The sequence below is a fragment of the Chiloscyllium plagiosum genome, unplaced genomic scaffold, assembly GCF_037043375.1.
Source record: "Chiloscyllium plagiosum isolate Xiang-an unplaced genomic scaffold, Cpla_swu_hap1 HiC_scaffold_1, whole genome shotgun sequence".
NCBI lineage: Eukaryota > Metazoa > Chordata > Chondrichthyes > Orectolobiformes > Hemiscylliidae > Chiloscyllium > Chiloscyllium plagiosum.
The window spans coordinates 54475164-54498434 of record NW_028270139.1 but is presented as its reverse complement, the minus strand read 5'-3'; the positions used below and the strand labels follow the sequence as shown (position 1 = coordinate 54498434).

At 42.1% G+C, this 23271-nt stretch overlaps 1 protein-coding gene across 5 annotated transcripts in view; it reads left to right on the top strand.

The window, feature by feature from the left end:
- The window catches only part of LOC122551618 (coiled-coil domain-containing protein 149), a 149814-nt gene that overhangs the window by 19648 nt on the left and 106895 nt on the right, over window positions 1-23271 (top strand). For 4 of the 5 annotated variants that reach the window (XM_043693847.2, XM_043693837.2, XM_043693826.2 and 1 more), the window contains exon 2: window positions 7749-7910. In XM_043693847.2, the coding sequence (XP_043549782.1) occupies window positions 7749-7910 (162 nt within the window). Of the gene's footprint in view, window positions 1-3580; window positions 3695-7748; window positions 7911-23271 lie in introns of those variants that run through there. The other variant, XM_043693857.2, reaches the window with a different exon arrangement.

Genomic DNA, 23271 nt, shown 5'->3' with positions numbered 1-23271 from the left:
ACTGTCCACATCCTGCGACTTATCATTGAGCAGAATTTGAAATGGACTATCCATGTAAATGCAGTGGTTACAAAAGCAGGTCAGAGACTAGGAATACAGCAGCGACTCCTGACTCACAAAGGCTGTCCACCACTTATAAGGTACAAGTCTGGGCCTGATGGAATACTTCCCATTTGTCTGGATGACTGCAGCTCCAACAACACTCAAGAAATTCAACCGTCTGTGAGAAAACAGCCCTCTTCATTGGCACCCAATTGAAAACCTTCAACCTTCACTCCCTCCATTTACAAGAGACAGTGTAACAATTCACCAAGGTTCCTTCAACTGCAACTTCCAAACCCATGATCACTGCCACATAGAAACATAGAGGCAGCAGCTACATGGTAACACCACAACCTGCAAGTTCCTATCCAAGCTACTCAGCATCCTAATTGAGAACCTTATTACAATTCCTCCATTGTCACTGGGTCAGAATCCTGGAGCTCCCTGTTTAACAACGTTGTGGATGTAGCTGCACCATATCTACCGCAGTGGTTCAAGAAGCAGCACACTAGCATCATCTCAGGGGAAACTAGAGAGGGGCTACAAACGCTGGCTTAATCATTGTTGTCCACATCTCATGAATGAATAAAACAAAAGCTGCCTCAGGTTGTAATGAGGTGAAATAATTGAAGGTCTATTACACATCTCTACGTTAGAAGTGAATGCATGACGCAGTATTGATCAAATGAGTGACAACTATATTATAGGAAACGCCATTGCAGTATTGAAATTATTCAGTACCTTGCATGCATTACCATATAATATATTATCTAGTCAGTCAAGCTTTGTAAGTATAGATTTTTTTCTGCTGTCTTAGTCCTCTATTTAAATTAACTTTATAGCCATGTAGAAATGGTAATGAGACTCTGTTACAGTCACTGGTCAACTAAATTGATGTTCATTTAGCAGAATATTTTACTGTGTTTGAATAAAGAATTATGGATATCCAAGAGTGATTACAAAGCAGCTCTTCTGCCATTTTCACAAATTTGAAACTTAAACGGTTTTCAAGTATCTTTCTGAACCCCAGTATTATTCCATTTTTACTGTTCTGCCACCAGTGAAAGGTAAAGAAAGGTTGCAAACATTCTCCATCCATTTGGTGTATGATAACTTCACAATTGTGATATAATCACTCCCAGTTTATGAAGTCAGGATGAAGACTTAATTAGCAAAACATTTAAGCAGTATGCATAAATTATGTAGATTGTAAAATTAAACAAAGGAATTTATCAACTTTCACATAGCCAGCTGGAAATGTAAAATCTCAAATCGTTGCCCTTTTCTGTACAAGGGCATTGCATAGAGTTAATTTAGTGAAGCCTTTTTCTCCTCTCCTGCACCCTTCCTGGTGAAGGGGTTAACACTTGAAAAAAGCAAACATCTACCACATATACTTGAGTAAAAGTCGGCCCTCTACTTTTGGCCAAAAAATCTGGAATTTTCCATATATCTTGTGTAAAAGTCGAACCTAATTCTTCACAGAAAACAGATAAACTTTTCTGAGGCAAGATATTATCCTGTACAGAAATGTTACGACGAGGAAATAAATTTCTTTTTGTGCCATTATATGTTTTGATGTACAATTCACATAATTTGGCGCAAAAGTTTAAGATGCATCAGGTCACAGTCAAGTGACAACCTCTCTTTGTGTGCAGCTCAGCTGAGCTCAGATCCCCTGTAGCACCCGTGGAATACAGTCAATAAGGATGGAATTTTAGATTTTAAGGGAAGTGCTGGATGGTGTACCATCGAAATACCGTAATTCATTATGTTTTTTTTCTTTATTTGTTGAGAGATCAATTGAGCTTCTGCAAATGATAAAGTATTTTGGACTGTAGTATGAATCTCAGTCCTTCAAAAATATTATCCACGTAGTAGCTGACACCATAAATTTAATCTTAAAAAAAGTCTAAAAAATTTGACTTTTACACGAGTAGATCCAGTAAATAAATAAAGTCGTAGAGATGTACAGCACGGAAACAGACCCTTTGGTCCAACTTGTCCAGGCCGACCAGATATCCCAATCCAATCTAATCCTACCTGCCAGCACCCGGCCCATATCCCTCCAAACCCTTCCTATTCATATACCCATCCAAATGCCTCTTAAATGTTGCAATTGTACCAGTCTCTACCACATCCTCTGGCAGTTCATTCCATACATGTACCACCATCAGCATGAAAAAGTTGCCCCATAGGTCTCTTTTCCCCTCTCACCCTAAACCTATGTCCTCTAATTCTGGACTCCCCGACCCCAGGGAAAAGATTTTGTCTATTTATCCTATCCATGCCCCTCATAATTTTGTAAACCTCTATAAGGTCACCCCTCTGCCTCCGACACTCCAGAGAAAACAGTCCCAGCCTATTCAACCTTTCCCTATAGCTCAAACCTCCAACCCTGGCACCATCCTTGTAAATCTTTTCTGAACCCTTTCAAGTTTCTTTCCTATTGGAAAGATGTTGTGAGACCAGAATTGCATGCAATATTCCAACGGTGGCCTAACCAATGTCCTATATAGGCGGAACATGACCTCCCAACTCCTGTACTCAATACTCTGACCAATAAAACAAAGCATACCAAACGCCTCCTTCACTATCCTATCTACCTGTGACTCCACTTTCAATGAGCTATGAACCTGTACTCCAAGGTCTCTTTGTTCAGCAACATTCTCTAGGACCTTACCATTAAGTGTATAAGGCCTGCTAAGATTTGCTTTCCCAAAATGCAGCACCTCACATTTATCTAAATTAAACTCCATCTGCCACTTCTCAGCCCATTGGCCCATCTGATCAAGACCCTGTTATAATCTGAGGTAATCTTCTTCGCTGTCCACTGCACCTCCAATTTTGGTGTCATCTGCAAACTTACTAACTGTACCTCTTATGTTCACATCCAAATCATTTATAAAAATGATGAAAAGTAGACCCAGCACCAATTCTTGTGGCACTCCACTAGTCACAATGTTTTACAAGCAGTTGTCTTTAAACCAGTACATCTAAATGCTTCACATTTTGATGCAAATTCCAAGAAATCTTGGCACAAGATTTCCACTGCAGCTGAATCTGTGGAGTTTCATATTAATGACAGTGGTCTAACAGTGAGTCACTCATCATAGATTGATGAAGTCTATGGGTTCGTTTATTTAAAACAGTAAAACCTATTATAAGGTATGAAGCGATTATTACGGCAACTGATTTCGATGTGTGCACCTTACATAACTGCCAGGCACATTCAGAACATTTTATGCACACAGTATATAGAGTTGTGAAAGGGGAACCCTCTTAAAGACAAGGTACATGTAAAACATGGAAATCCCAGATTGATCAGATCCTGACATTTCAGGAAGGTTTCTGTCTTAAACCAACCATTATAAAAGCACTGATGTAGGAGGGATGTGCATTCACAAAGGGTTTTCCCACTTCACCAGCATTCATGGTCATGCAAACATAATGGATCATGGGCAGGAGTAGGCTCTCCATCATTCAGAAGGATCATGGCTGATCTGATTGTAACTTCAAATCCACATTTCTACTTATTAGGAATGAGTTTTCAACCCCTTACTTAACAAGAATTTAACTGAAAAAGCTTGAAAAGGAAACATTTGGCTAAGATGAAGATGGATTCTTCAAAAAGGTCAAGAGAATTATAAAAGTGAGTAGAAAAATGGTAGAGAAGTTAAGTTATTACATTGTCTCTGTTTATTCTCCCAGAATTAGAGATCAGATGATGAAGGAGAATAAGGAGGTGAAGGAAAATATTAATAGTAAAACACTTGTAATGTAGAAATTAGTGCAAGTTAATCAGTCTCTGGGACCTGATAGTTTACATCCTAGTGTGGCTATAGAGGTAGTTGATGCTTAGTAATCAATTTCCAAAATTCCATAGATTTTGGAATGATTTTAGAAACTTGCAAACATCATCCCACTGTTAAGAAGGGGGCAATGGGAAATTCAGGGGTATACAAATCAATCAGACCTAGACCATTAATCACGAAAATGCTTGAATCCATTGTAAAGGATGTTATAAATGGACACTTGGATAAAAATTATTTGATTGGATGTAGTCAGCACGGGTTTATGAATGGAAAATCATGTTTTCCAAACCTTTTGGAGTATTTGGTGGATGGTACTATCAAAATTAATAAAGGGAGTCAATAGATGAAGAGTGTTTGGATTTTCACAAGGCTTTTAATAAAGTCCTGCTCAAGAGATTGGTTAGCAATTTTAAAGCATCTGGTTTAGAAGGTAATGTACTCATATGAATTAATAATTGGCTAACAGGTTAAAAGAAAGTAAAAACAAATAGGTCTTGTTTACATTGACAGGTGCAAATGGTTGGGACAGCAAGGCTCTATACTTGGGGCATCCAGCTGCTAATAATATGTGTCAACAATTTGGACATGGGGACCAAATGTAATATTTCCAAGTTTGCAACTGATTCAGATCGAAGTGAGAATGCCTGTCAGTCAGACAATCTTCTGCCCATGCTAATATTATACCGCCTACACCATGAGTTTTTATTTTCTGCAGTAATCTTTGATATAGCATCTTATGAAACATCATCTGGAAATCTAAGTACAATGCATCCATTGGCTCCTGTTTATCCAAAGCGTGTGTTAACACCTCGTAGAACTCCATTAGATTTGTCGTTCATGTATTCCCTTTCACAAAACTATGTTGACTCTGCCTGATTAACTTGACCTCACCCAAGTGCCCTCATTAAAATCTGTTTAATAAAAGCTTCTAGCATTTTCCCTATGATCAGTATTAAGCTAACAGGCCTCTATCTTCCTACTTTCTGTCTCCCTCCCTTTTTTGATGAAAGGAGTTCCATTCACTATCTTCCAAACTAATCAAATCAAGTTGGCAAATCAAGGAACTTTCAGAAAATAAAAACAAATGTCTCAACTATCTCACTAGCTACTTCTTTTCAGACTCTAGGATGAAGTCCATCAGGACCTGAGCACTGGTCAGTCCCCAACTCTTACAATATATTCAGTGTCACTTCTCAGGTGATTGTGATTTTCTTGAGGTCCACCTTGCATTCCATTTGCTGACATTTTGTGGCTTTGTTACTTGTATTTTCTATAGTGAAGACAAATACAAAGCAACTGTTCAGTTCATCTGCCTGGTCTTGATAAGAGGTATCAGTGTGCTGGTGAGTCTTGTCTGTTATGTGAAATTAGGAGGAAGGTTGGGAAGGCTAGCCTAGGTGCCTTGGCAATCATAAAAAGCAGGAAACATTAAAATATATATAACTGAACCCCAACCACGTCTTACAAAGAGTGACAGTTGGGTGCAATGTTTGACTTGTTCAAGAAAGCAATCCTCACATTTCTCAGCATTCATCTCTCCCATTGCCTCGTCATTGTGTTACTGCTCAACGCTTCCTTAGTTGGCAGGTAGCCCAGTAATGAGGTAAAAACAATGACTGCAGATGCTGGAAACCAGATTCTGGATTAGTGGTTCTGGAAGAGCACAGCAGTTCAGGCAGCATCCAAGGAGCTTTGAAATCGACGTTTCAGGCAAAAGCCCTTCATCAGGAATAAAGGCAGTGAGCCTGAAGCATGGAGAGATAAGCTAGAGGAGGGTGGGGGTGGGGAGAAAGTAGCAGAGAGTACAATGGGTGAGTGGGGGAGGGGATGAAGGTGATAGGTCAGGGAGGAGAGGGTGGAGTAGATAGGTGGAAAAGGAGATAGGCAGGTAGGACAAGTCCGGACAAGTCATGGGGACAGTGCTGAGCTGGAAGTTTGGAACTAGGGTGAGGTGGGGGAAGGGGAAATGAGGAAACTGTTGAAGTCCACATTGATGCCCTGGGGTTGAAGTGTTCCGAGGCGGAAGATGAGGCATTCTTCCTCCAGGCGTCTGGTGGTGAGGGAGCGGCGGTGAAAGAGGCCCAGGACCTCCATGTCCTTGGCAGAGTGTGAGGGGGAGTTGAAATGTTGGGCCACGGGGCGGTGTGGTTGATTGGTGTGGGTGTCCCGGAGATGTTCCCTAAGGTGCTCTGCTAGGAGGCGCCCAGTCTCCCCAATGTAGAGGAGACTGCATCGGGAGCAACGGATACAATAAATGATATTAGTGGATGTGCAAGTAAAACTTTGATGGATGTGGAAGGCTCCTTTAGGGCCTTGGATAGAGGTGAGGGAGGAGGTGTGGGCACAGGTTTTACAGTTCCTGCAGTGGCAGTGGAAAGTGCCAGGATGGGAGGGTGGGTTGTAGGGGGGGCATGGACCTGACCAGGTAGTCACGGAGGGAATGGTCTTTGCGGAAGGCGGAAAGGTGTGGGAAGGGAAATATATCCCTGGTGGTGGAGTCTTTTTGGAGGTGGCAGAAATGTCGGCGGATGATTTGGTTTATGCGAAGGTTGGTAGGGTGGAAGGTGAGCATCAGGGGCGTTCTGTCGTTGTTACGGTTGGAGGGGTGGGGTCTGAGGGCGGAAGTGCGGGATGTGGACGAGATGCGTTGGAGGGCATCTTTAACCACGTGGGAAGGGAAATTGCTGTCTCTAAAGAAGGAGGCCATCTGGTGTGTTCTGTGGTGGAACTGGTCCTCCTGGGAGCAGATACGGCGGAGTGGGAGGAATTGGAAATACGGGATGGCATTTTTGCAGGAGGTAGGGTGGGAAGAGGTGTAATCCAGGTAGCTGTGGGAGTCGGTGGGTTTGTAAAAAATGTCAGTGTCAAGTCGGTCGTCATTAATGGAGATGGAGAGATCCAGGAAGGGGAGGGAGGTGTCAGAGATGGTCCAGGTAAATTTAAGGTCAGGGTGGAATGTGTTGGTGAAGTTGATGAATTGCTCAACCTCCTCGCGGGAGCACGAGGTGGCGCCAACGCAGTCATCAATGTAGCGGAGGAAGAGGTGGGGAGTGGTGCCGGTGTAATTACGGAAGATCAACTGCTCTACATAGCCAACAAAGAGACAGGCATAGCTGGGGCCCATACATGTGCCCGTGGCTATCCCTTTGGTCTGGAGGAAGTGGGAGGATTCAAAGGAGAAATTGTTAAGGGTGAGGACCAGTTCGGCAAAACGAATGAGAGTGTCGGTGGAAGGATACTGTTGGGGACATCTGGAGAGGAAAAAATGGAGGGCTTGGAGGCCTTGGTCATGGCAGATGGAGGTGTAGAGGGATTGGATATCCATGGTGAAGATGAGGCGTTGGGGGCCGGGGAAACGGAAGTCTTGGAGGAGGTGGAGGGCGTGGGTGGTGTCTCGAACGTATGTGGGGAGTCCCTGGACTAGGGGGGATAGGACAGTGTCGAGGTAGGTATGAGCCTAAAATTAAAGTACCTTTCCCCAAACATTTCTTCCTGTTAAATGCACAATAAGTAAGTTCAGTGGTAGCATTAGGCGATGCATCCTAGTATTTATAGGTGCATATGTATCCAGATACTTTCTGACTCAGGGTGTTTTGTAGATAAATACTGCAAAAGCTCTCATTAAAATTCAAGTCTGTAGGTTTTCTGTGGTAATGTGACTGTTGCAAACAAGTCATTGTCATTTGATGTAGCACTCAAATGTAGCTGCATATGGAAATTTGAGTTGCTTATTTAAATGTTAATATATATTTCATAAAATTTCAATAGATGGTAGAAACTTGCAGAAATTTGAAGAAGAAATAAATTGTCTCTTTAAAAAGAACTAAATCTGAAATTTGTGTGGTTTTACATCATTGTTTGGTCTAACTTTCATTATTTCCCTTGTTTTAGTATTTAATATGCAAAAGAAAGCTGGAGAGCAAGAAGGAAGCTCTATTGATCCTCTCCAAAGAGCTTGATACATGCCAACAAGAACGAGACCAGTACAAACTAATGGCTAATCAGCTTCGCGAGCACCATCAATCACTAAAGAAAAAGTACAGAGAACTAATAGTAAGTTTCTATTTTAATACATGAGTCTACATCCCAATTGTAATGTAAAGTGGATTTAAAATAAAAAATGATTAGGAAAATGTTATTTGTGTTGTAGTGTTACTTCAGACTTATTGAGCTTTTAGGGTGAATTTATGCACCGAACCAAGGTTGAATTTCCTTTTCATTAATATTAAAGCAAAGTATATTCCTGTCAGGGTGAAAGGGAAGGCTGGTACGTATAGGGAATGCTGGATGACTAAAGAAATTGAGGGTTTGGTTAAGAAAAAGAAGGAAGCATATGTCAGGAATAGACAGGATAGATTGAGTGAATCCTTAGAAGAGTATAAAGAAAGTAGGAGTATACTTAAAAGGGAAATCAGGAGGGCAAAACGGGGACATGAGATAGCATGGCAAATACAATTAAAGAGAATCCAAAGGGTTTTTACAAATATATTAAGGACAAAAGGGTGACTAGGGAGAAAATAGGGCCCCTCAAAGATCAGTAAGGCGGCCTTTGTGTGGAGCCACAGAAAATGGTGGAGATACTAAATGAATATTTTGCATCAGTATTTACTGTGGAAAAGGATATGGAAGATATAGACTGTAGGGAAATAGATGGTGACATCTTGAAAAGTGTCCAGATTAAAGAGGAGGAAGTGCTGGATGTCTTGAAACGGTTAAAGGTGGATAAATCCCCAGGACCTGATCAGGTGTACCCGAGAACTCTGTGGGAAGCTAGAGAAATGATTGCTGGGCCTCTTGTTGAGATATTTGCATCATCGATAGTCACAGGTGAGGTGCTGGAAGACTGGAGGTTTGCAAACGTGGTGCCACTGTTTAAGAAGGGCGGTAAAGACAAGTCAGGGAATTATTGACCGGTGAGCCTGACCTTGGTGGTAGGCAAGTTTTTGGAGGGAATCCTGAGGGACAGGATGTACATGTATTTGGAAAGGCAAGGACTGATTAGGGATAGTCAACATGGCTTTGTGTGTGGGAAATCATGTCTCATGAACTTGATTGAATTTTTTGAAGAAGTAACAAAGAAGATTGATGAGGGCAGAGCAGTAGATGTGATCTATATGGACTACAGTAAGGCATTCGAAAGGTTCCCCATGGGAGACTGATTAGCAGGGTTAGATCTCACGGAATACAGTGAGAACTAGCCATTTGGATACAGAACTGGCTCAAAGGTAGAAGACAGAGGGTGGTGGTGGAGGGTTGTTTTCAGACTGGAGGCCTTGACCAGTGGAGTGCCACAAGGATCGGTGCTGGGTCCTCTACTTTTGTCATTTACATAAATGATTTGGATGCGAACATAAGAGGTACAAGCTAGTACGTTTGCAGATGACACCAAAATTGGAGATGTAGTGGACAGCGAAGAGGGTTACCTCAGATTACAACAGGATCTGGACCAGATGGGCCAATGGGCTGAGAAGTGGCAGATGGAGTTTAATTCAGATAAATGCGAGGTGCTGCATTTTGGGAAAGCAAATCTTAGCAGGACTTATACACTTAATGGTAAGGTCCTAGAGAGTGTTGCTGAGCAAAGAGACCTTGGAGTGCCGGTTCATAGCTCCTTGAAAGTGGAATCGCAGGTAGATAGGATAGTGAAGAAGGCGTTTGGTATGCTTTCCTTTATTGGTCAGAATATTGAGTACAAGAGTTGGGAGGTCATGTTGCAGCTGTACAGGACATTGGTTAGGCCACTGTTGGAGTATTGTGTGCATTTCTGGTCTCCTTCCTATTGTAAAGATGTTGTGAAACTTGAAAGGATTCAGAAAATATTTACAAGGCTGTTGCCAGGTTGGAGGATCTGAGCTACAGGGAGAGGCTGAACAGGCTGTGGCGGTTTTCCCTGGAGCGTCGGAGGCTGAGGGGTGACCTTATAGAGATTTACAAAATTATGAGGGGCATGGATAGGATAAATAGACAAAATCTTACCCTGGGGTCGGGGAGTCCAGAACTAGAGGACATAGGTTTAGGGTGAGAGGGGAAAAGAGACCTATGGGGCAACTTTTTCATGCTGATGGTGGTACGTGTATGGAATGAACTGCCAGAGGATGTGGTGGAGACTGGTACAATTGCAACATTTAAGAGGCATTTGGATGGGTATATGAATAGGAAGGGTTTGAAGGGATATGGGCTGGTTGCTGGCAGGTGGGACTAGATTGGGTTGGGATATCTGGTCATCATGGACGGGTTGGATCGAAGGGTCTGTTTCCATGCTGTACATCTCTATGACTCTGTGACTCTGTTGTGTAGTCAATAATCCAACCCAGAAATGTAATAGTGGATCACATTAGAGCAATGGAAATAAAATCCATTGTCGCTGGAGGTTGCACATCCAACTGCAATTTTTGGACCATGCCACAAATGTGGCCTTCTGTAGTTCAGATTAGAAAGTACAGAAAAATGGGATTACTTCCTTGAGCATTGTCATGCCACAGTATCAAAAGGCTTCAGGCAGTAAACAACTAGGTTTGGAAATTGTGCAAATCAGAGCTCAGAACCTGCAATGAATTTGGTAGATATTTTGGCTTTATGAAATCCGACTTTGAATTGGCAATCAAAATAAATAACCTATCTGCATGTACCTTCTTCATTATATGTTAGTTTTTTTAAAATCTGGATTGTTTGTAATTGCAATCTTGTCTCTAATGCAAACTCTTCTAAATGTATGAATCTTCCTTCATAAATTACATCTCTTTTGCACATGTTGTTGCTGATAATTCATGATCTTTACAAACAATGTTTTTGGGTAGAGATTGGTACCAGTAAACTGGTGCACTGCACTGCAATTTCTAGGGCAGTTAATTACTCAAAATGCATACCTAGTTTGGCCATCCACCCATGATATTTAAATAATGGGAGGCTCCTCTACCCATTGAAGTCATAGGCAGGTATGTTCCTGCTCAGCTGCAATGTGGCCTATATTATCCTATATTTCATATTTGATCTGGCCAATGATCACCATAAAGTTAGAACATTCTAGTTCCATTTAGCCATTGATGCTTTTTGTGAATAAACCCCATTGTTTTATTAGAGAGCCAGATGTATAAAACCTGCATCAAATGCTTATTGAAGATTCAAGCAGAATGGCAGTAATGGATTATTCTCTACAATCAATTTCGTTAATGCTTCAAAGAATTCCAACAAATTGTAATTCATTTTCAGAGTTTTCTGGCTGGCTATAGTGTTCCTTAAATAATTCTTGATGATTTGCCATAAGCTACTCTGAACTGATTTTATTTTCCCCATGAACAAATAGCCTAATGTTGGTCAAGTCTAGAGTTCATGGCAGATTCCTCACAGAAAAGTTAGCACAGGAGGAGGCCATATGGCCCATCATTTTGTGCTAGTTCACCAGATGAGCATCTCATTTGGAGTCATATTGAGTAAAACAACCTCCCCAATGTGCCTTTTGAATGGCAGATTTTGTCACATTTTTCTATCTGTCTCAAATGATCAACCATCTCTGCTTATTGGCTCAAAATTGGACAGACTGACAGAAGCTAGTAATAATCAACCAATAAACCATACAAAGCCCAACCAAGTTACTTGTTTAGTATTCTAAAACGACTGATCAGAATTTTTAAAAGACTTTTTTCCTGACTTTCTTTAAATAGTCATGTTGTCTCTGCAGCCAGCAAACTGTCCAGATGCTAACAAACAAAAATCATAGGCGAAAGTGAGGACTGCAGATGCTGGAGGTTAGAGTCAAGATTAGAGTGGTGCTGAAAATGCACATCAGGTCAGGCAGCATCTGAGGAGCAGGAAAACCGATGTTTCGGGCAGGAGCCTTTCATCAGGAAAGAGGCTGGAAGCCTCGGGGGTGGAGAAATAAATGGGAGGGGGTGTGCTGAAAAGAAGGTAGCTGGGAGTGCAATAGGTGGATGGAAGAAGGGGTAAAGGTGATAGGTCGGAGAGGAGGGTGGAGCGGATAGGTGGGAAGGAAGATTGACAGATGGGACAGGTCATGAGGATAGTGCTGAGCTAGAAGTTTGGAACTGGGGTAATATGGGGGAAAGGAAATGAGGAAACCAGTGAAGTCTACATTGATGCCCAGGGGTTGAAGGATTCCAAGGCAGAAGATAAGGTGTTCTTCCTCCAGGTGTTGGGTGGTGAGGGGGTGGTGGTGGAGGAGGCCCAGGATCTGCATGTCCTCAGCAGAGTGGGAGGGGAAGTTGAAATGTTCGGCCACGGGGCGGTGGGGTTGATTGGTGTGGGTGTCCTGGAGGTGTTTCCTAAGCGCTCTGCATGAAGGCATTCAGTCTCCCCAGTGTAAAGAATTTGGTGGGCGGCACGGTGGCACAGTGGTTAGCACTGCTGCCTCAGCGCCAGAGACCCGGGTTCAATTCCTGCCTCAGGCGACTGACTGTGTGGAGTTTGCACGTTCTCCCTGTGTCTGCGTGGGTTTCCTCCGGGTGCTCCGGTTTCCTCCCACAGTCCAAAGATGTGCAGGTCAGGTGAATTGGCCATGCTAAATTGCCCGTAGTGTTAGGTAAGGGGTAAATATAGGGGTATGGGTGGGTTGCGCTTCGGCGGGTCGGTATGGACTTGTTGGGCCGAAGGGCCTGTTTCAACACTGTAAGTAATCTAATCTAATCTAATCTAATCTAATCTAATCTAAGACCGCGTCAGGAGCAACAGATGCAATATTACATCCCTCTACGTCCACTGTTGCTAGGTCAAAATCCCAGAACTCCCTTTCCCATAGAGTGTAATTGCTTGAACAAGGGCAATTAAGGATAGGAAATAAATGCTAGCCTTGCCAGTGACGCACAAACCAAAGAATGATTAAAAAGAAATGTGCTTGAGTTTTTTGAAGAAGTAACAAAGAGGATTGATGAGGGCAGAGTGTAGATGTGATCTATATGGACTGCAGTAAGGCGTTCAACAAGGTTGCCCATGGGAGATTGGTTAGCAAGGTTAGATCTCACGGAATACAGGGAGAACTAGCCATTTGGATACAGAACTGGCTCAAAAGTTGAAGACAGAGGGTGGTGGTGAAGGGTTGTTTTTCAGACTGGAGGCCTGTGACCAGTGGAGTGCCACAAGGATCGGTGCTGGGTTCACTACTTTTCATTATTTATATAAATGATTTGGATACGAGGATAAGTGGTATGGTTAGTAAGTTTGCAGATGACACCAAAATTGGAGGTGTAGTGGACAGCGAAGAGGGTTATCTCAGAATGCAACAGGATGTTGATCAGATGGGCCAATGGTCTGAGAAGTGTCAGATAGTGTTTAATTCAGATAAATGCAAAGTGCTGCATTTTGGGAAAGCAAATCTTATACACTTAATGGTAAGGTCCTAGGGAGTGTTGCTGAACAAAGAGACCTTGGACTGCAGGTTCATAGCTCCTTGAAAGTAGAATTGCAGGTAGATAGGATAGTGAAGAAGGCTAACTAATCTCCCATGAACAACCTTGCTGAACGCCTTACTGCAGTCCATATAGATCACATCTACCACTCTGCCCTCATCAATCCTCTTTGTTACTTCTTCAAAAAACTCAAGCACATTCCTTTTTAATCATTCTTTGGCATGTGCATCACCGGCAAGGCTAGCATTTATTTCCTATCCATTTATTGGTCAGAGTATTGAGTACAGGAGTTGGGAGGTAATGTTGCAGCTGTACATATCATTGGTTAGGCCACTGTTGAAATATTGCGTGCAATTCTGGTCTCCTTTGTATCGGAAAGATGTTGTGAAACTTGAAAGGGTTTAGAAAATATTTACAAGGATGTTGGAGGATTTGAGCTATAAGGAGAGGCTGAATAGGCTGGGGCTGTTTTCCCTGGAGCATCAGAGGCTGAGGTATGACCTTATAGAGGTTTACAAAATTATGAGGGGCATGGATAGGATAAATCAACAAAGTCTTTTCCCTGGGTGGAGGAGTCCAGAACTAGAGGGCATAGGTTTAGGGTGAGAGGGAGAAAATATAAAAGAAACCTAAGGGGCAACTTTTTCATACAGAAGGTGCTGCGTGTATGGAATGAGCTGCCAGAGGAAGTGGTGGAGGCTGGTACAATTGCAACATTTAAAAGGCATTTGGTTGGGTATATGAATAGGAAGGGTTTGGAGGGATATGGGCTGGGTGCTGGCAGGTGGGACTAGATTGGGTTGGGATATCTGGTCGGTGTGGATGGGTTGGATCAAAGGGTCTGTTTCCATGCTGTACCTCTCTGACTCTATGGTCTATGCTGTCTCAATCTTTACCTCCTCTCTATGCTTTGCGGTTCTTGTCCATCTTCTGCAGAACGATAAGCTTCTAATGATGGTGGTGAAACTTGTCAGCTTTTGTGTCGTTAACTTCAGCCACACTACTGGTGATCAGGCCCCACAAATTTATTGGTAATGCAGAATTTATTTCAGAGTGTCATTCTTAACACCAAATTATTCCCATGACCATCAAAATTACAGGAAGAAAAGAACTTACAAGGAGACATAAGAAAAAAGGGTACATTTTTAACACAAAATTAGTTTGCCATATAATTAGGTTTTGTTCATCAGATCCATGACAATTAAACTGAATAAATCAGTTTAAGCAGTTTAAAACATGCCCTACTTGGTAGCAATTCAATCGTCTTGAGAGATCCATGAATACAATAAATGTCTAAGAAATGAAGGATAAGAGGAATAATTTGTGAGAGATTTATCTTAAAATTTAATTTCTGGTTATGAATGGGTTTGAATAATGATAAAGGAAAAAAAACTGTTTCCACTGGCATAGGATTGGTAACCAGCTGTCTTTTGATTTCTACCTCAGCATGCAAAGTCTGAAAAACACATTTGATCTGATATTGCTCAGCCTGCACTTTTTCTATATATAGGGTCAAAGACTCTCCGCAGTGTGAAAACAGCCCATTCGGCCCATGGAGTCCACACCAAACCTCCAAAGAGCATCACACTGAGACCCACTGCCCTACCTTATCCCTGTAACCCTGCATTCCCCTTGGCTACTCCCTTTAACCTGCATTTCCCTGAACACTATTGGCAATTTAGCACGACCAATCCACCTAACCTGCACATCTTTGGACTGTGGGAGGAAACCGGAGCAAACCCGCACAGAGACACAGGGAGAATGTGCAAACACCACACAGACAATTGCCCAAGGGTGAGATTGAACTTAGGTGCCTGATGCTGTGAGGCAGCTGTGATAACCACTGCACCGCCTCGGCTGTCTGAAATCTTACCTCTTCCATACTCATTGTAATTATTCTCAAAAGACATTTGTGTGGTAAGGGACCCGAGTTTTATTTAGCTCTGCATATCTTTAAAACATTTTCCTTTGACCTTTTTTACACTTTTTGACCAAAGTTTGTCATTGTAGTCTGATTGTGTTTCTTAATCCAGGCGACATGGGTGTTCTCTGTAGTTAATTCTAAACAGATGCACGATCTAAAACTTTCTTAATCGTCCTGAATACTCTTTTCATAGTTGGAAAGCTTACTTCTTTAGTCTCAGAAGATTATATTATTACTTTTGGCCTTGATTTTAATTACAGTGTCAAAACTTGTTGTATCAAAAAATCACTGGCACCTAAGTATTCACCCGGTTTCAGTTCACTGCTGAGTTGTGGTTGGCTGTTGCATACTAAATGCAATGCAGCACCTGCTCTTGTATTCTGTTCACTTGTGGTAGTTAACAGAGATTGTCACTTTAGGATTGGTAATATTTTTACCGTCTCTTTTGGTTGTTCCTGGTTCTGTTCCACTTCAGCTTTACGTGAGCTGGCAGTTGACAGGGATTCCCAATTAGAATATGTCACATTTGACAATATTAACTTCTATCCATGTTGCTGCATTTGCCCTTCCACAGTCGTATCTCTCCCCTTGATAGATGTTATATTTCTTGATTTCTACTTCTTGTTCATCTCTTGTATGATATTTGTGTGCTTCAGTGAAATACAGCAGCTTTTCTTAATTGTTTCTTCACTGTTTACCACATTGATGCAATTGCATAATACCGTATAAATGTATTGCCATGCAGATCGCAAGCTGCAATGTATTTCCGTGGCTCATTCTTTACATATCCAACTATTCTCCCTTTTAAAAAAAGTTGGAAAAGAGAAAATCTTACATTTTTTCCTTTGTTTTAATATGATAATGGTGCTCAGTGACAACGATTTTTCTACAACTGTTGGATTTCAAATTGTGTGATTAATATATAAATGGTTTCCATGCTGGAGCTGGAAGATGATAATTCTGGTATGTTGATGCAGTAAATTTGTACTGCACTCAAATGAGTCATAAGAATTCTGATCATGCTGCACACTGCCATGCTTTTATTAACATCAGCTCTGCTCATATAATGGAAAGGTGCTTTTTCTCTTTTGGAGCTGAGTATATATCATACATTTGTAAAATTGGGTGCAATCAAGTTGTACGTATGCTACGCTAGTTACACACTGCCTGTTAATATAGTTGGGTCGTATTTGAGAGTAGAATAGAAAAAAGTGCCCAAATTGACAAGTAAACTTGCAGTAATGTATTTTACTATTTTAATACAAGTCTTTGTAACTGTGAAGGGAAAGAAAATCTATTGAAATCCTTCGACAGATTAGTTTCTATTGATGTGGCTCATGGAGCAAACTGTCTCTTCCTATAAATGTTTTCCTCATTCATTCCTATTTTCTAATTCCTTCTCTATTCCTTTTTGACTTGCTTAATTTTGCTCTATCTGGCAGCAAACAATCCAGGCCAAATACTGCACTGTCAATTTAGTCTCAATCATCATCAAAGAAATGGAGGGTTCCGTTGGTAATGCTATCAAATGGCACCTGCACAATAGCAGCCTGCTCACTGATGCACAGTTTGGGTTATATCAGGTCACTCAGTTCCAAATCTCAATGCAGCTTTGGTCCATACATGGACAAAAGAGCTGAATTCAGGGGTGAAGTGAGAGTGAATGACCTTTACAGAACTTAATCTAATGTGACATCAAGGAGCCTTAGCAAGATTGAAGGTAATAGGAATCCGTTGGGTGTGGGGAAACATCTCCACTAATTGAAGCTGCGCCTAGCCCAAAAGAAGAAGTTTGCGATTATTGGCAGTCAAACATCACAACCCAAAGGCAATGCTGCAGGAATTTTTCAGGATAGTGTCCTAGGCCTAACCACCTTCAACTGCTCAATTGATGACTTTCATTCCGTCATAAGGTCAGAAGTGGGGATATTTGCTCATGATTGCATACTGTTCAGCACCATTTCTGACTCCTCAGGTACTGAAACAGTCCATGTTCAAATGCAGAAAGACCTGGGCAATGTCCAGGTTTGATGTAATAAGCAACAATAACAGCAAGTGCCAGAAAAATCATATCTTCAACACAAGAGATGAAAACCATCTCCTCTTGACATTCTATGCCATTATAATTGCTGGATCTCACACTATCGACACTATGTGTGCGTGTGTGTGGTGGTGGGGTGGGGGGGGGGGTTACCATTATCCAGAAACTGAATGGATCAGCCAAATAAATATTGTTGTTTGAAGAGATGGAATTTGTTCTGTGTATAGCTCATCTCCTGACTCTACAAATTCTGTCCACTGTCTACATGGTACAGATCAGGATTGTGATGGAGTAGTTGTGTATTAATTTTGTTGAATTAAATGCAAAATTATTTAATTTAACAAAATTAATACACAACTTATTAATTTTGTATGTGTGATGGAGAGGACGGAGACCATTATCCTCTTAAAGGATTATGAGGTGGATTCAGGAATTTGCTTGGTTTTCGTTCTGTGGTTCTCTCATCAGGACAGGAAATCTGTTACAGAAGAGAATGCTGAATTTTTATAGAGACTGAAAAATAGTTTTTTCCAATAGCCATTTAAACAGTTGAGATACTTCAGGTCTTATGAGCACACTGGGCACTATGGCAGATCTACAATGCTGAGAGAGGAGTTTCCAGAGTTTTGACTCAGTGAAGCTGAAGGAACTTCGATATATTTCCAGGTCAGGACTGATGGGTGGCTTGGTGCAGAGCTTGCAGGTGTGGTGATGTTCCCTTGCATCTGCTACCTTGACCTTTCAGATGGTAGTGATACAAAAGCCCCCAAACGCAAAGCTGACTTCACAATTTTTATCTGAAGAGAAATTTCCTTACAATGCTTCATCACTGTGTTGTGTTGTTTTCAATGTAAGTCAACTAATAAAATCCTGAGTTTACCATTGACCAGAAACTGAACTAGTCTTTTGTAAATACATTCATGCGATCAGGTTTGGAAAGTTCTGTTTAAGGAGCCCTTGATGATTTTCTGCTGTGCATCTCATCGATGATACTTATTGGTGCTACTGAGCATTGGTGTTGGAGGGAGTGGATGTTTGTAGATGTGATGACAATCAAGTAGGTTGCTTTGCCCTGAATGGTGTCAAGGTTCTTGAGTAGTGTTGGAGCTGCACTCATTCAGCCAGGTCGGTTGCATTTCATCAGACTCCTGACTTTGCCTTGCAGACGGTGGACAGGTGTTGAATAGTCAGAGATGAGTTATACACTGCAGGATCCCAAGCATCTGACTTGCTCTTGTAGCCACATGTTAGTAATATCTTTTAAGAAATGTCCTTCAGGGAAGGTAACTGCCATTCTTACCTGATCTGGCCTACATGTGACTCCAGACCCACAGAAACATGGTTGACTCTTAATTTGCTTCTGAGCAATTAGGGATCGGGCAGTAAAAACTAGTTCAGTTTCTGGTCAATGGTAACCTCAGGATTTTATTAGTTGACTTACATTGAAAACAGCACAACACAGTGATGAAGCATTGTAAGGAAATTTCTCTTCAGATAAAAATTGTGAAGTCAGCTTTGCGTTTGGGGGCTTTTGTATCTTAAAAGAGAAGGGTAAGTAAGAATTGTGTTCAGAGGAAGGTTTTCAGATGAATGTACTTCTTCAGTGATTGTGATCCGCGAGTCAGGAAACATGACGTGTGAGTTTTTATTGCTGTCTAACAGCTAGTTGAAGTGATTGGTCACATCACAGCAGCGGACTGACCGCCAGTCTTAAGTTCCCTCTGTTCTGGCCTTGCTGCTCATCCGATTATAAATTCTATCCCTGGCTGAACAGCATCAGTGGAATCTCCGGAGGAATTTGTCTTTGGAGGAGCTGGAGCAACCAGCATGGGACAGAAACTGTGACTGAAGGAACAGTCCCCATGGATTCTTCCCCATGTTCACTATTCCACCAATTAAACAATTTGCGGATAACTCTTTTCTTTCATGTTTTGAATTTCTTCCGGGCTATTTGTGAAATGTTGTGGGCAGGTTTGATCATTGCTCCCATAGACACAGTTGATGTCCACTTCTTCTCACTATCCTTCTTCGACACTTACAGCTCTGATTAGACACAGAGAAAGCTGCCCTATTCATACACTCCACAGAGAAGAAAACAGCACATTGCCCTTTTAAGATGTCACATTACTTACTGGTCTCAGACTACAACAGAAATGGAGGGGTATTATCACTGAACTATTAATCTAAAAATCCAGGTAATATTCTGGGCACCTGCATTTGAATTCTATCACACAGGAATTTGAATTCAGTAATAACTTAGTATGATAATGATCATAAAACCATTGCCAATTGTTGGAACTTTGGGGCCAGTGACCATGATTCTATTAGTTTTAAAATAGTGTTGGAAAAGGACAGACCAGATCTAAACGTTGAAGTTCTAAATTGTACGAAAGCTAATTTTGACAGTATTAGGCAAGAGCTTTCAAAAGTTGATTGGGGGCAGATATTCGCAGGTAAAGGGACAGCTTGAAAATGGGAAGCCTTTAGAAATGAGATAACGAAAGTCCAGTGACAGTGTATTCCTGTTAGGGTGAAAGGCAAGGCTGGTAGGTGTAGGGAATGCTGGATGACTAGAGAAATTGAGTGTTTGGTTAAGAAAAAGAGGGAAGCACATATCAGATATAGTAGTGAATCCTTAGAAGAGTATAAAGGCAGTAGGAATATACTGCCTTTATACAGTAGGAGTATACTTAAGAGGGAAATCAAGAGGGCAAAAAGGGGACATGAGATAGTTTTGGCAAATAAGGTAAAGGAGAATCCAAAGGGTTTTTACAAATACATTAAGGACAAAAAGGTAACTAGGGAGAGAATAGGGCCCCTCAAAGATCAGCAAGGCAGCCTTTGTGTGGAGTTTCAGGAGATAGGGGAGATACTAAACAAGTATTTTGCATCAGTGTTTACTGTGGAGAAGCACATGCAAGGTACAGACTGTGGGGAAATAGATAGTGACATCTTGAAAAATGTCCATATTACAGAGGAGGAGGTGCTGGATGTCCTGAAATGCATAAGATTAGATTCTCTACAGTGTGGAAACAGGCCCTTCAGCCCAACCAGTCCACACCGACCCTCCGAAGAGTAACCCACCCAGATCCATTTCCCTCTGACTGATGCACCTAACACTATGGGCAATTTAGCATGGCCAATCCACCTGACTGCACATCTTTGGATTTTGGGAGGAAACCCACGCAGACACAGGGATAATGTGCAAACTCCACACAGATAGTCGCCCGAGGCTGGAATTGAACCTGGGACCCTCATGCTTTGAGGCAGCAGTGCTAACCACTGAGCCACGGTGCCGCCCATTTAAAGTGGATAAATCCCCAGGGCCTGATCAGGTGTACCCTAGAACTCTGGGAAGCTAGGGAAGTGATTGCTGGGCCCCGTCCTGAAATACTTACATCATCGATAGCCACATGTGAGGTGCCGGAAGACTGGAGGTTGGCTAACGTGGTGCCACTGTTTTAGAAAGATGGTAAGGACAAGCCAGAGAACTATAGACCAATGAGCCTGACCTTGGTGGTGGGCAATCCTGAGGAATCCTGAGGGACAGGACGTACATGTATTTGGAAAGGCAAGGACTGATTAGGGATAGTCAACATGGCTTTGTGCATGGGAAATCATGTCTCACAAACTTGATTGAGTTTTTTGACGAAGTAACAAAAAGGATTGATGAGGGCAGAGCGGTAGACGAGATCTATGTGGACTTCAGTAAGGCATTCGACAAGGTTCCCAATGGGAGATTGGTTAGCAAGGTTAGATCTCATGGAATACAGGGAGAACTAGCCATTTGAATACAGAATTCGCTCAAAGGTAGAAGACAGAGGATGGTGGTGGAGGGTTGTTTTTCAGACTGGAGGCCTGTGGCCAGTGGAGTGCCACAAGGATTGGTGCTGGGTCCACTACATTTCATCATTTATATAAATGATTTGGATGTGAGCATTAGAGGTATAGTTAGTAAGTTTGCAGATGACACCAAAATTGGAGGTGTAGTGGACAGTGAAGAAAGTTACCTCAGATTGGAACGCGATCTTGACCAGATGGGCCAGTGGGCTGAGTAGTAGCAGATGGAGTTTAATTTAGATAAATGCGAGGTGCTGCATTTTGCGAAAAGCAAATCTTAGCAGGACTTATACACTTAATAATAATGTCCTAGAGAGTGTTGCTGAGCAAAGAGACCTTGGAGTGCAGGTTCATAGCTCCTTGAAAGTAGAGTCGCAGGTAGATAGGATAGTGAAGAAGGTGTTTGGTATGCTTTCCTTTGTTGGTCAGAGCATTGAGTACAGGAGTTGGGAGGTCATGTTGCAGCTGTACAGGATATTGGTGAGGCCACTTTTGGAATATTGAATACAATTCTGGTCTCGTTCCTATTGGAAAGATGTTGTGAAACATGAAAGCTTTCAAAAACGATTTACAAGAATGTTGCCAGGGTTGGAGAATTTGAATTATAGGGAAAGGTTGAATAAGTTGGGGCTATTTTCCCTGGAGTGTCAAAGGCTGAGGGGTGACCTTATAGAGGTTTACAAAATCATGAGGGGCATAGATAGTATAAATGGGGTGCGGAAGTCCAGAACTAGAGGCCATAGGTTTAGGGTGAGAGGGGAAAGATATAAAAGGGACCTAAGGGGCAACTTTTCATGGTGGTGAGTGTATGGAATGAGCTGCCAGAGGAAGTGGTGGAGGCTGGTACAATTGCAACATTTAAAAGGCATCTGGTTGGGTATATGAATAGAAAGAGTTTGGAGGGATATGGGCCAGGTGCTGGCAGGTGGGACTAGATTAAGTTGGGATATCTGGTCGGCATGGACACGTTGGACCAAAGAGTCTGTTTCCGAGCTGTACATCTCCACGACTCTGTAACTCTAAAAACCCATCTGGTTCACTAATATTCTCTTGGGAGAGAATCATAGAATCCCTACAGTGCTGAAAGAGCATCCCACCTAAACCAACTCTTACCCTACAAACTGTAATTATGGTAGATACTCCAGCAAAATGCATACCTTTGGACTGTGAGATGAAACCAGAGCACTGGCAGGAACCCATTCAGACACAGGGAGAAACTCCACCCAGACAATCACCCAAGGCTGGAATTGACCCTGGTGCTGTGAGGCAGCAGTGCTAACCACTGTACCACAATGCTGCCCATCTGCCATTCTTAACTGCTCTGGCTGACATGTAACTGCAGACCGACTGGTAGAGAGACCCAGCCAAAGTGGAGGTACAGTGGTACATAGTCAGGAGGGAGCTACCCTGAGTGTCCTCAAAATTGACTCCGGACCTCACAAAGTCTCATGGCATCGGGTCAAACTTGAGCAATGAAACCTCCTGCTGATTATCATGTACCATCCTCGCTCATCTAATGAATCAATGCTTCTTCATATTGAACAGGACGAGGATAAAGCATTTTAAAAATGGCAAGGGTGAAGAATATACAGTGGATGGGGAACTTCCATGTCCATTACCAAGAGGAGCTCAGCGGTAGCCAGTTATTGAACTGGTTGAGTCCGAAAGGACATTGCTAAGTCTGTGGTAGGTGGTGAGCCAATCAACAAGAGGGCAAAGCATATTTGTCCTCATTCTTACCAATCTGCCTGCAGTTGATACAGTAATCCATGACACAATTGGTAAGAGTGAGCACAGCAAAGTCCTTGTGGAGACAACTACCTACATTCACATTGAGAATACTTGATGTCATGTTGTGTGGTTTTATCACCATGCTAAATGGGACAGACTTCAAACAGATCTAATGTCTCAAGCCTGAGCATCTATGAGGTGATGTGGATCATCAGCAGTACCAAAATTGTACTCAAATACAATCTGCAACCTCATGGCCCAGTATATTGCCCATTCAACCATCACTATCAAGCCAAGCAATCAATCTTGGTTCAATGGAGAGTACAGGAGGGCATGCTAGAAGCAGCACAAGGCATACCTAAAAATGAGGTGTCAGTTTGGTGAAGCTACCAAACAGGATGACTTGCATGCAAAACAGTTTAAGCAGCAAGTGATAGACAGAGCTAAGCAATCCCACAACCAACAGATCAGATTTAACTCTGCAGTCCTGACACATCCAGTCATGAATGGTGGTGGACA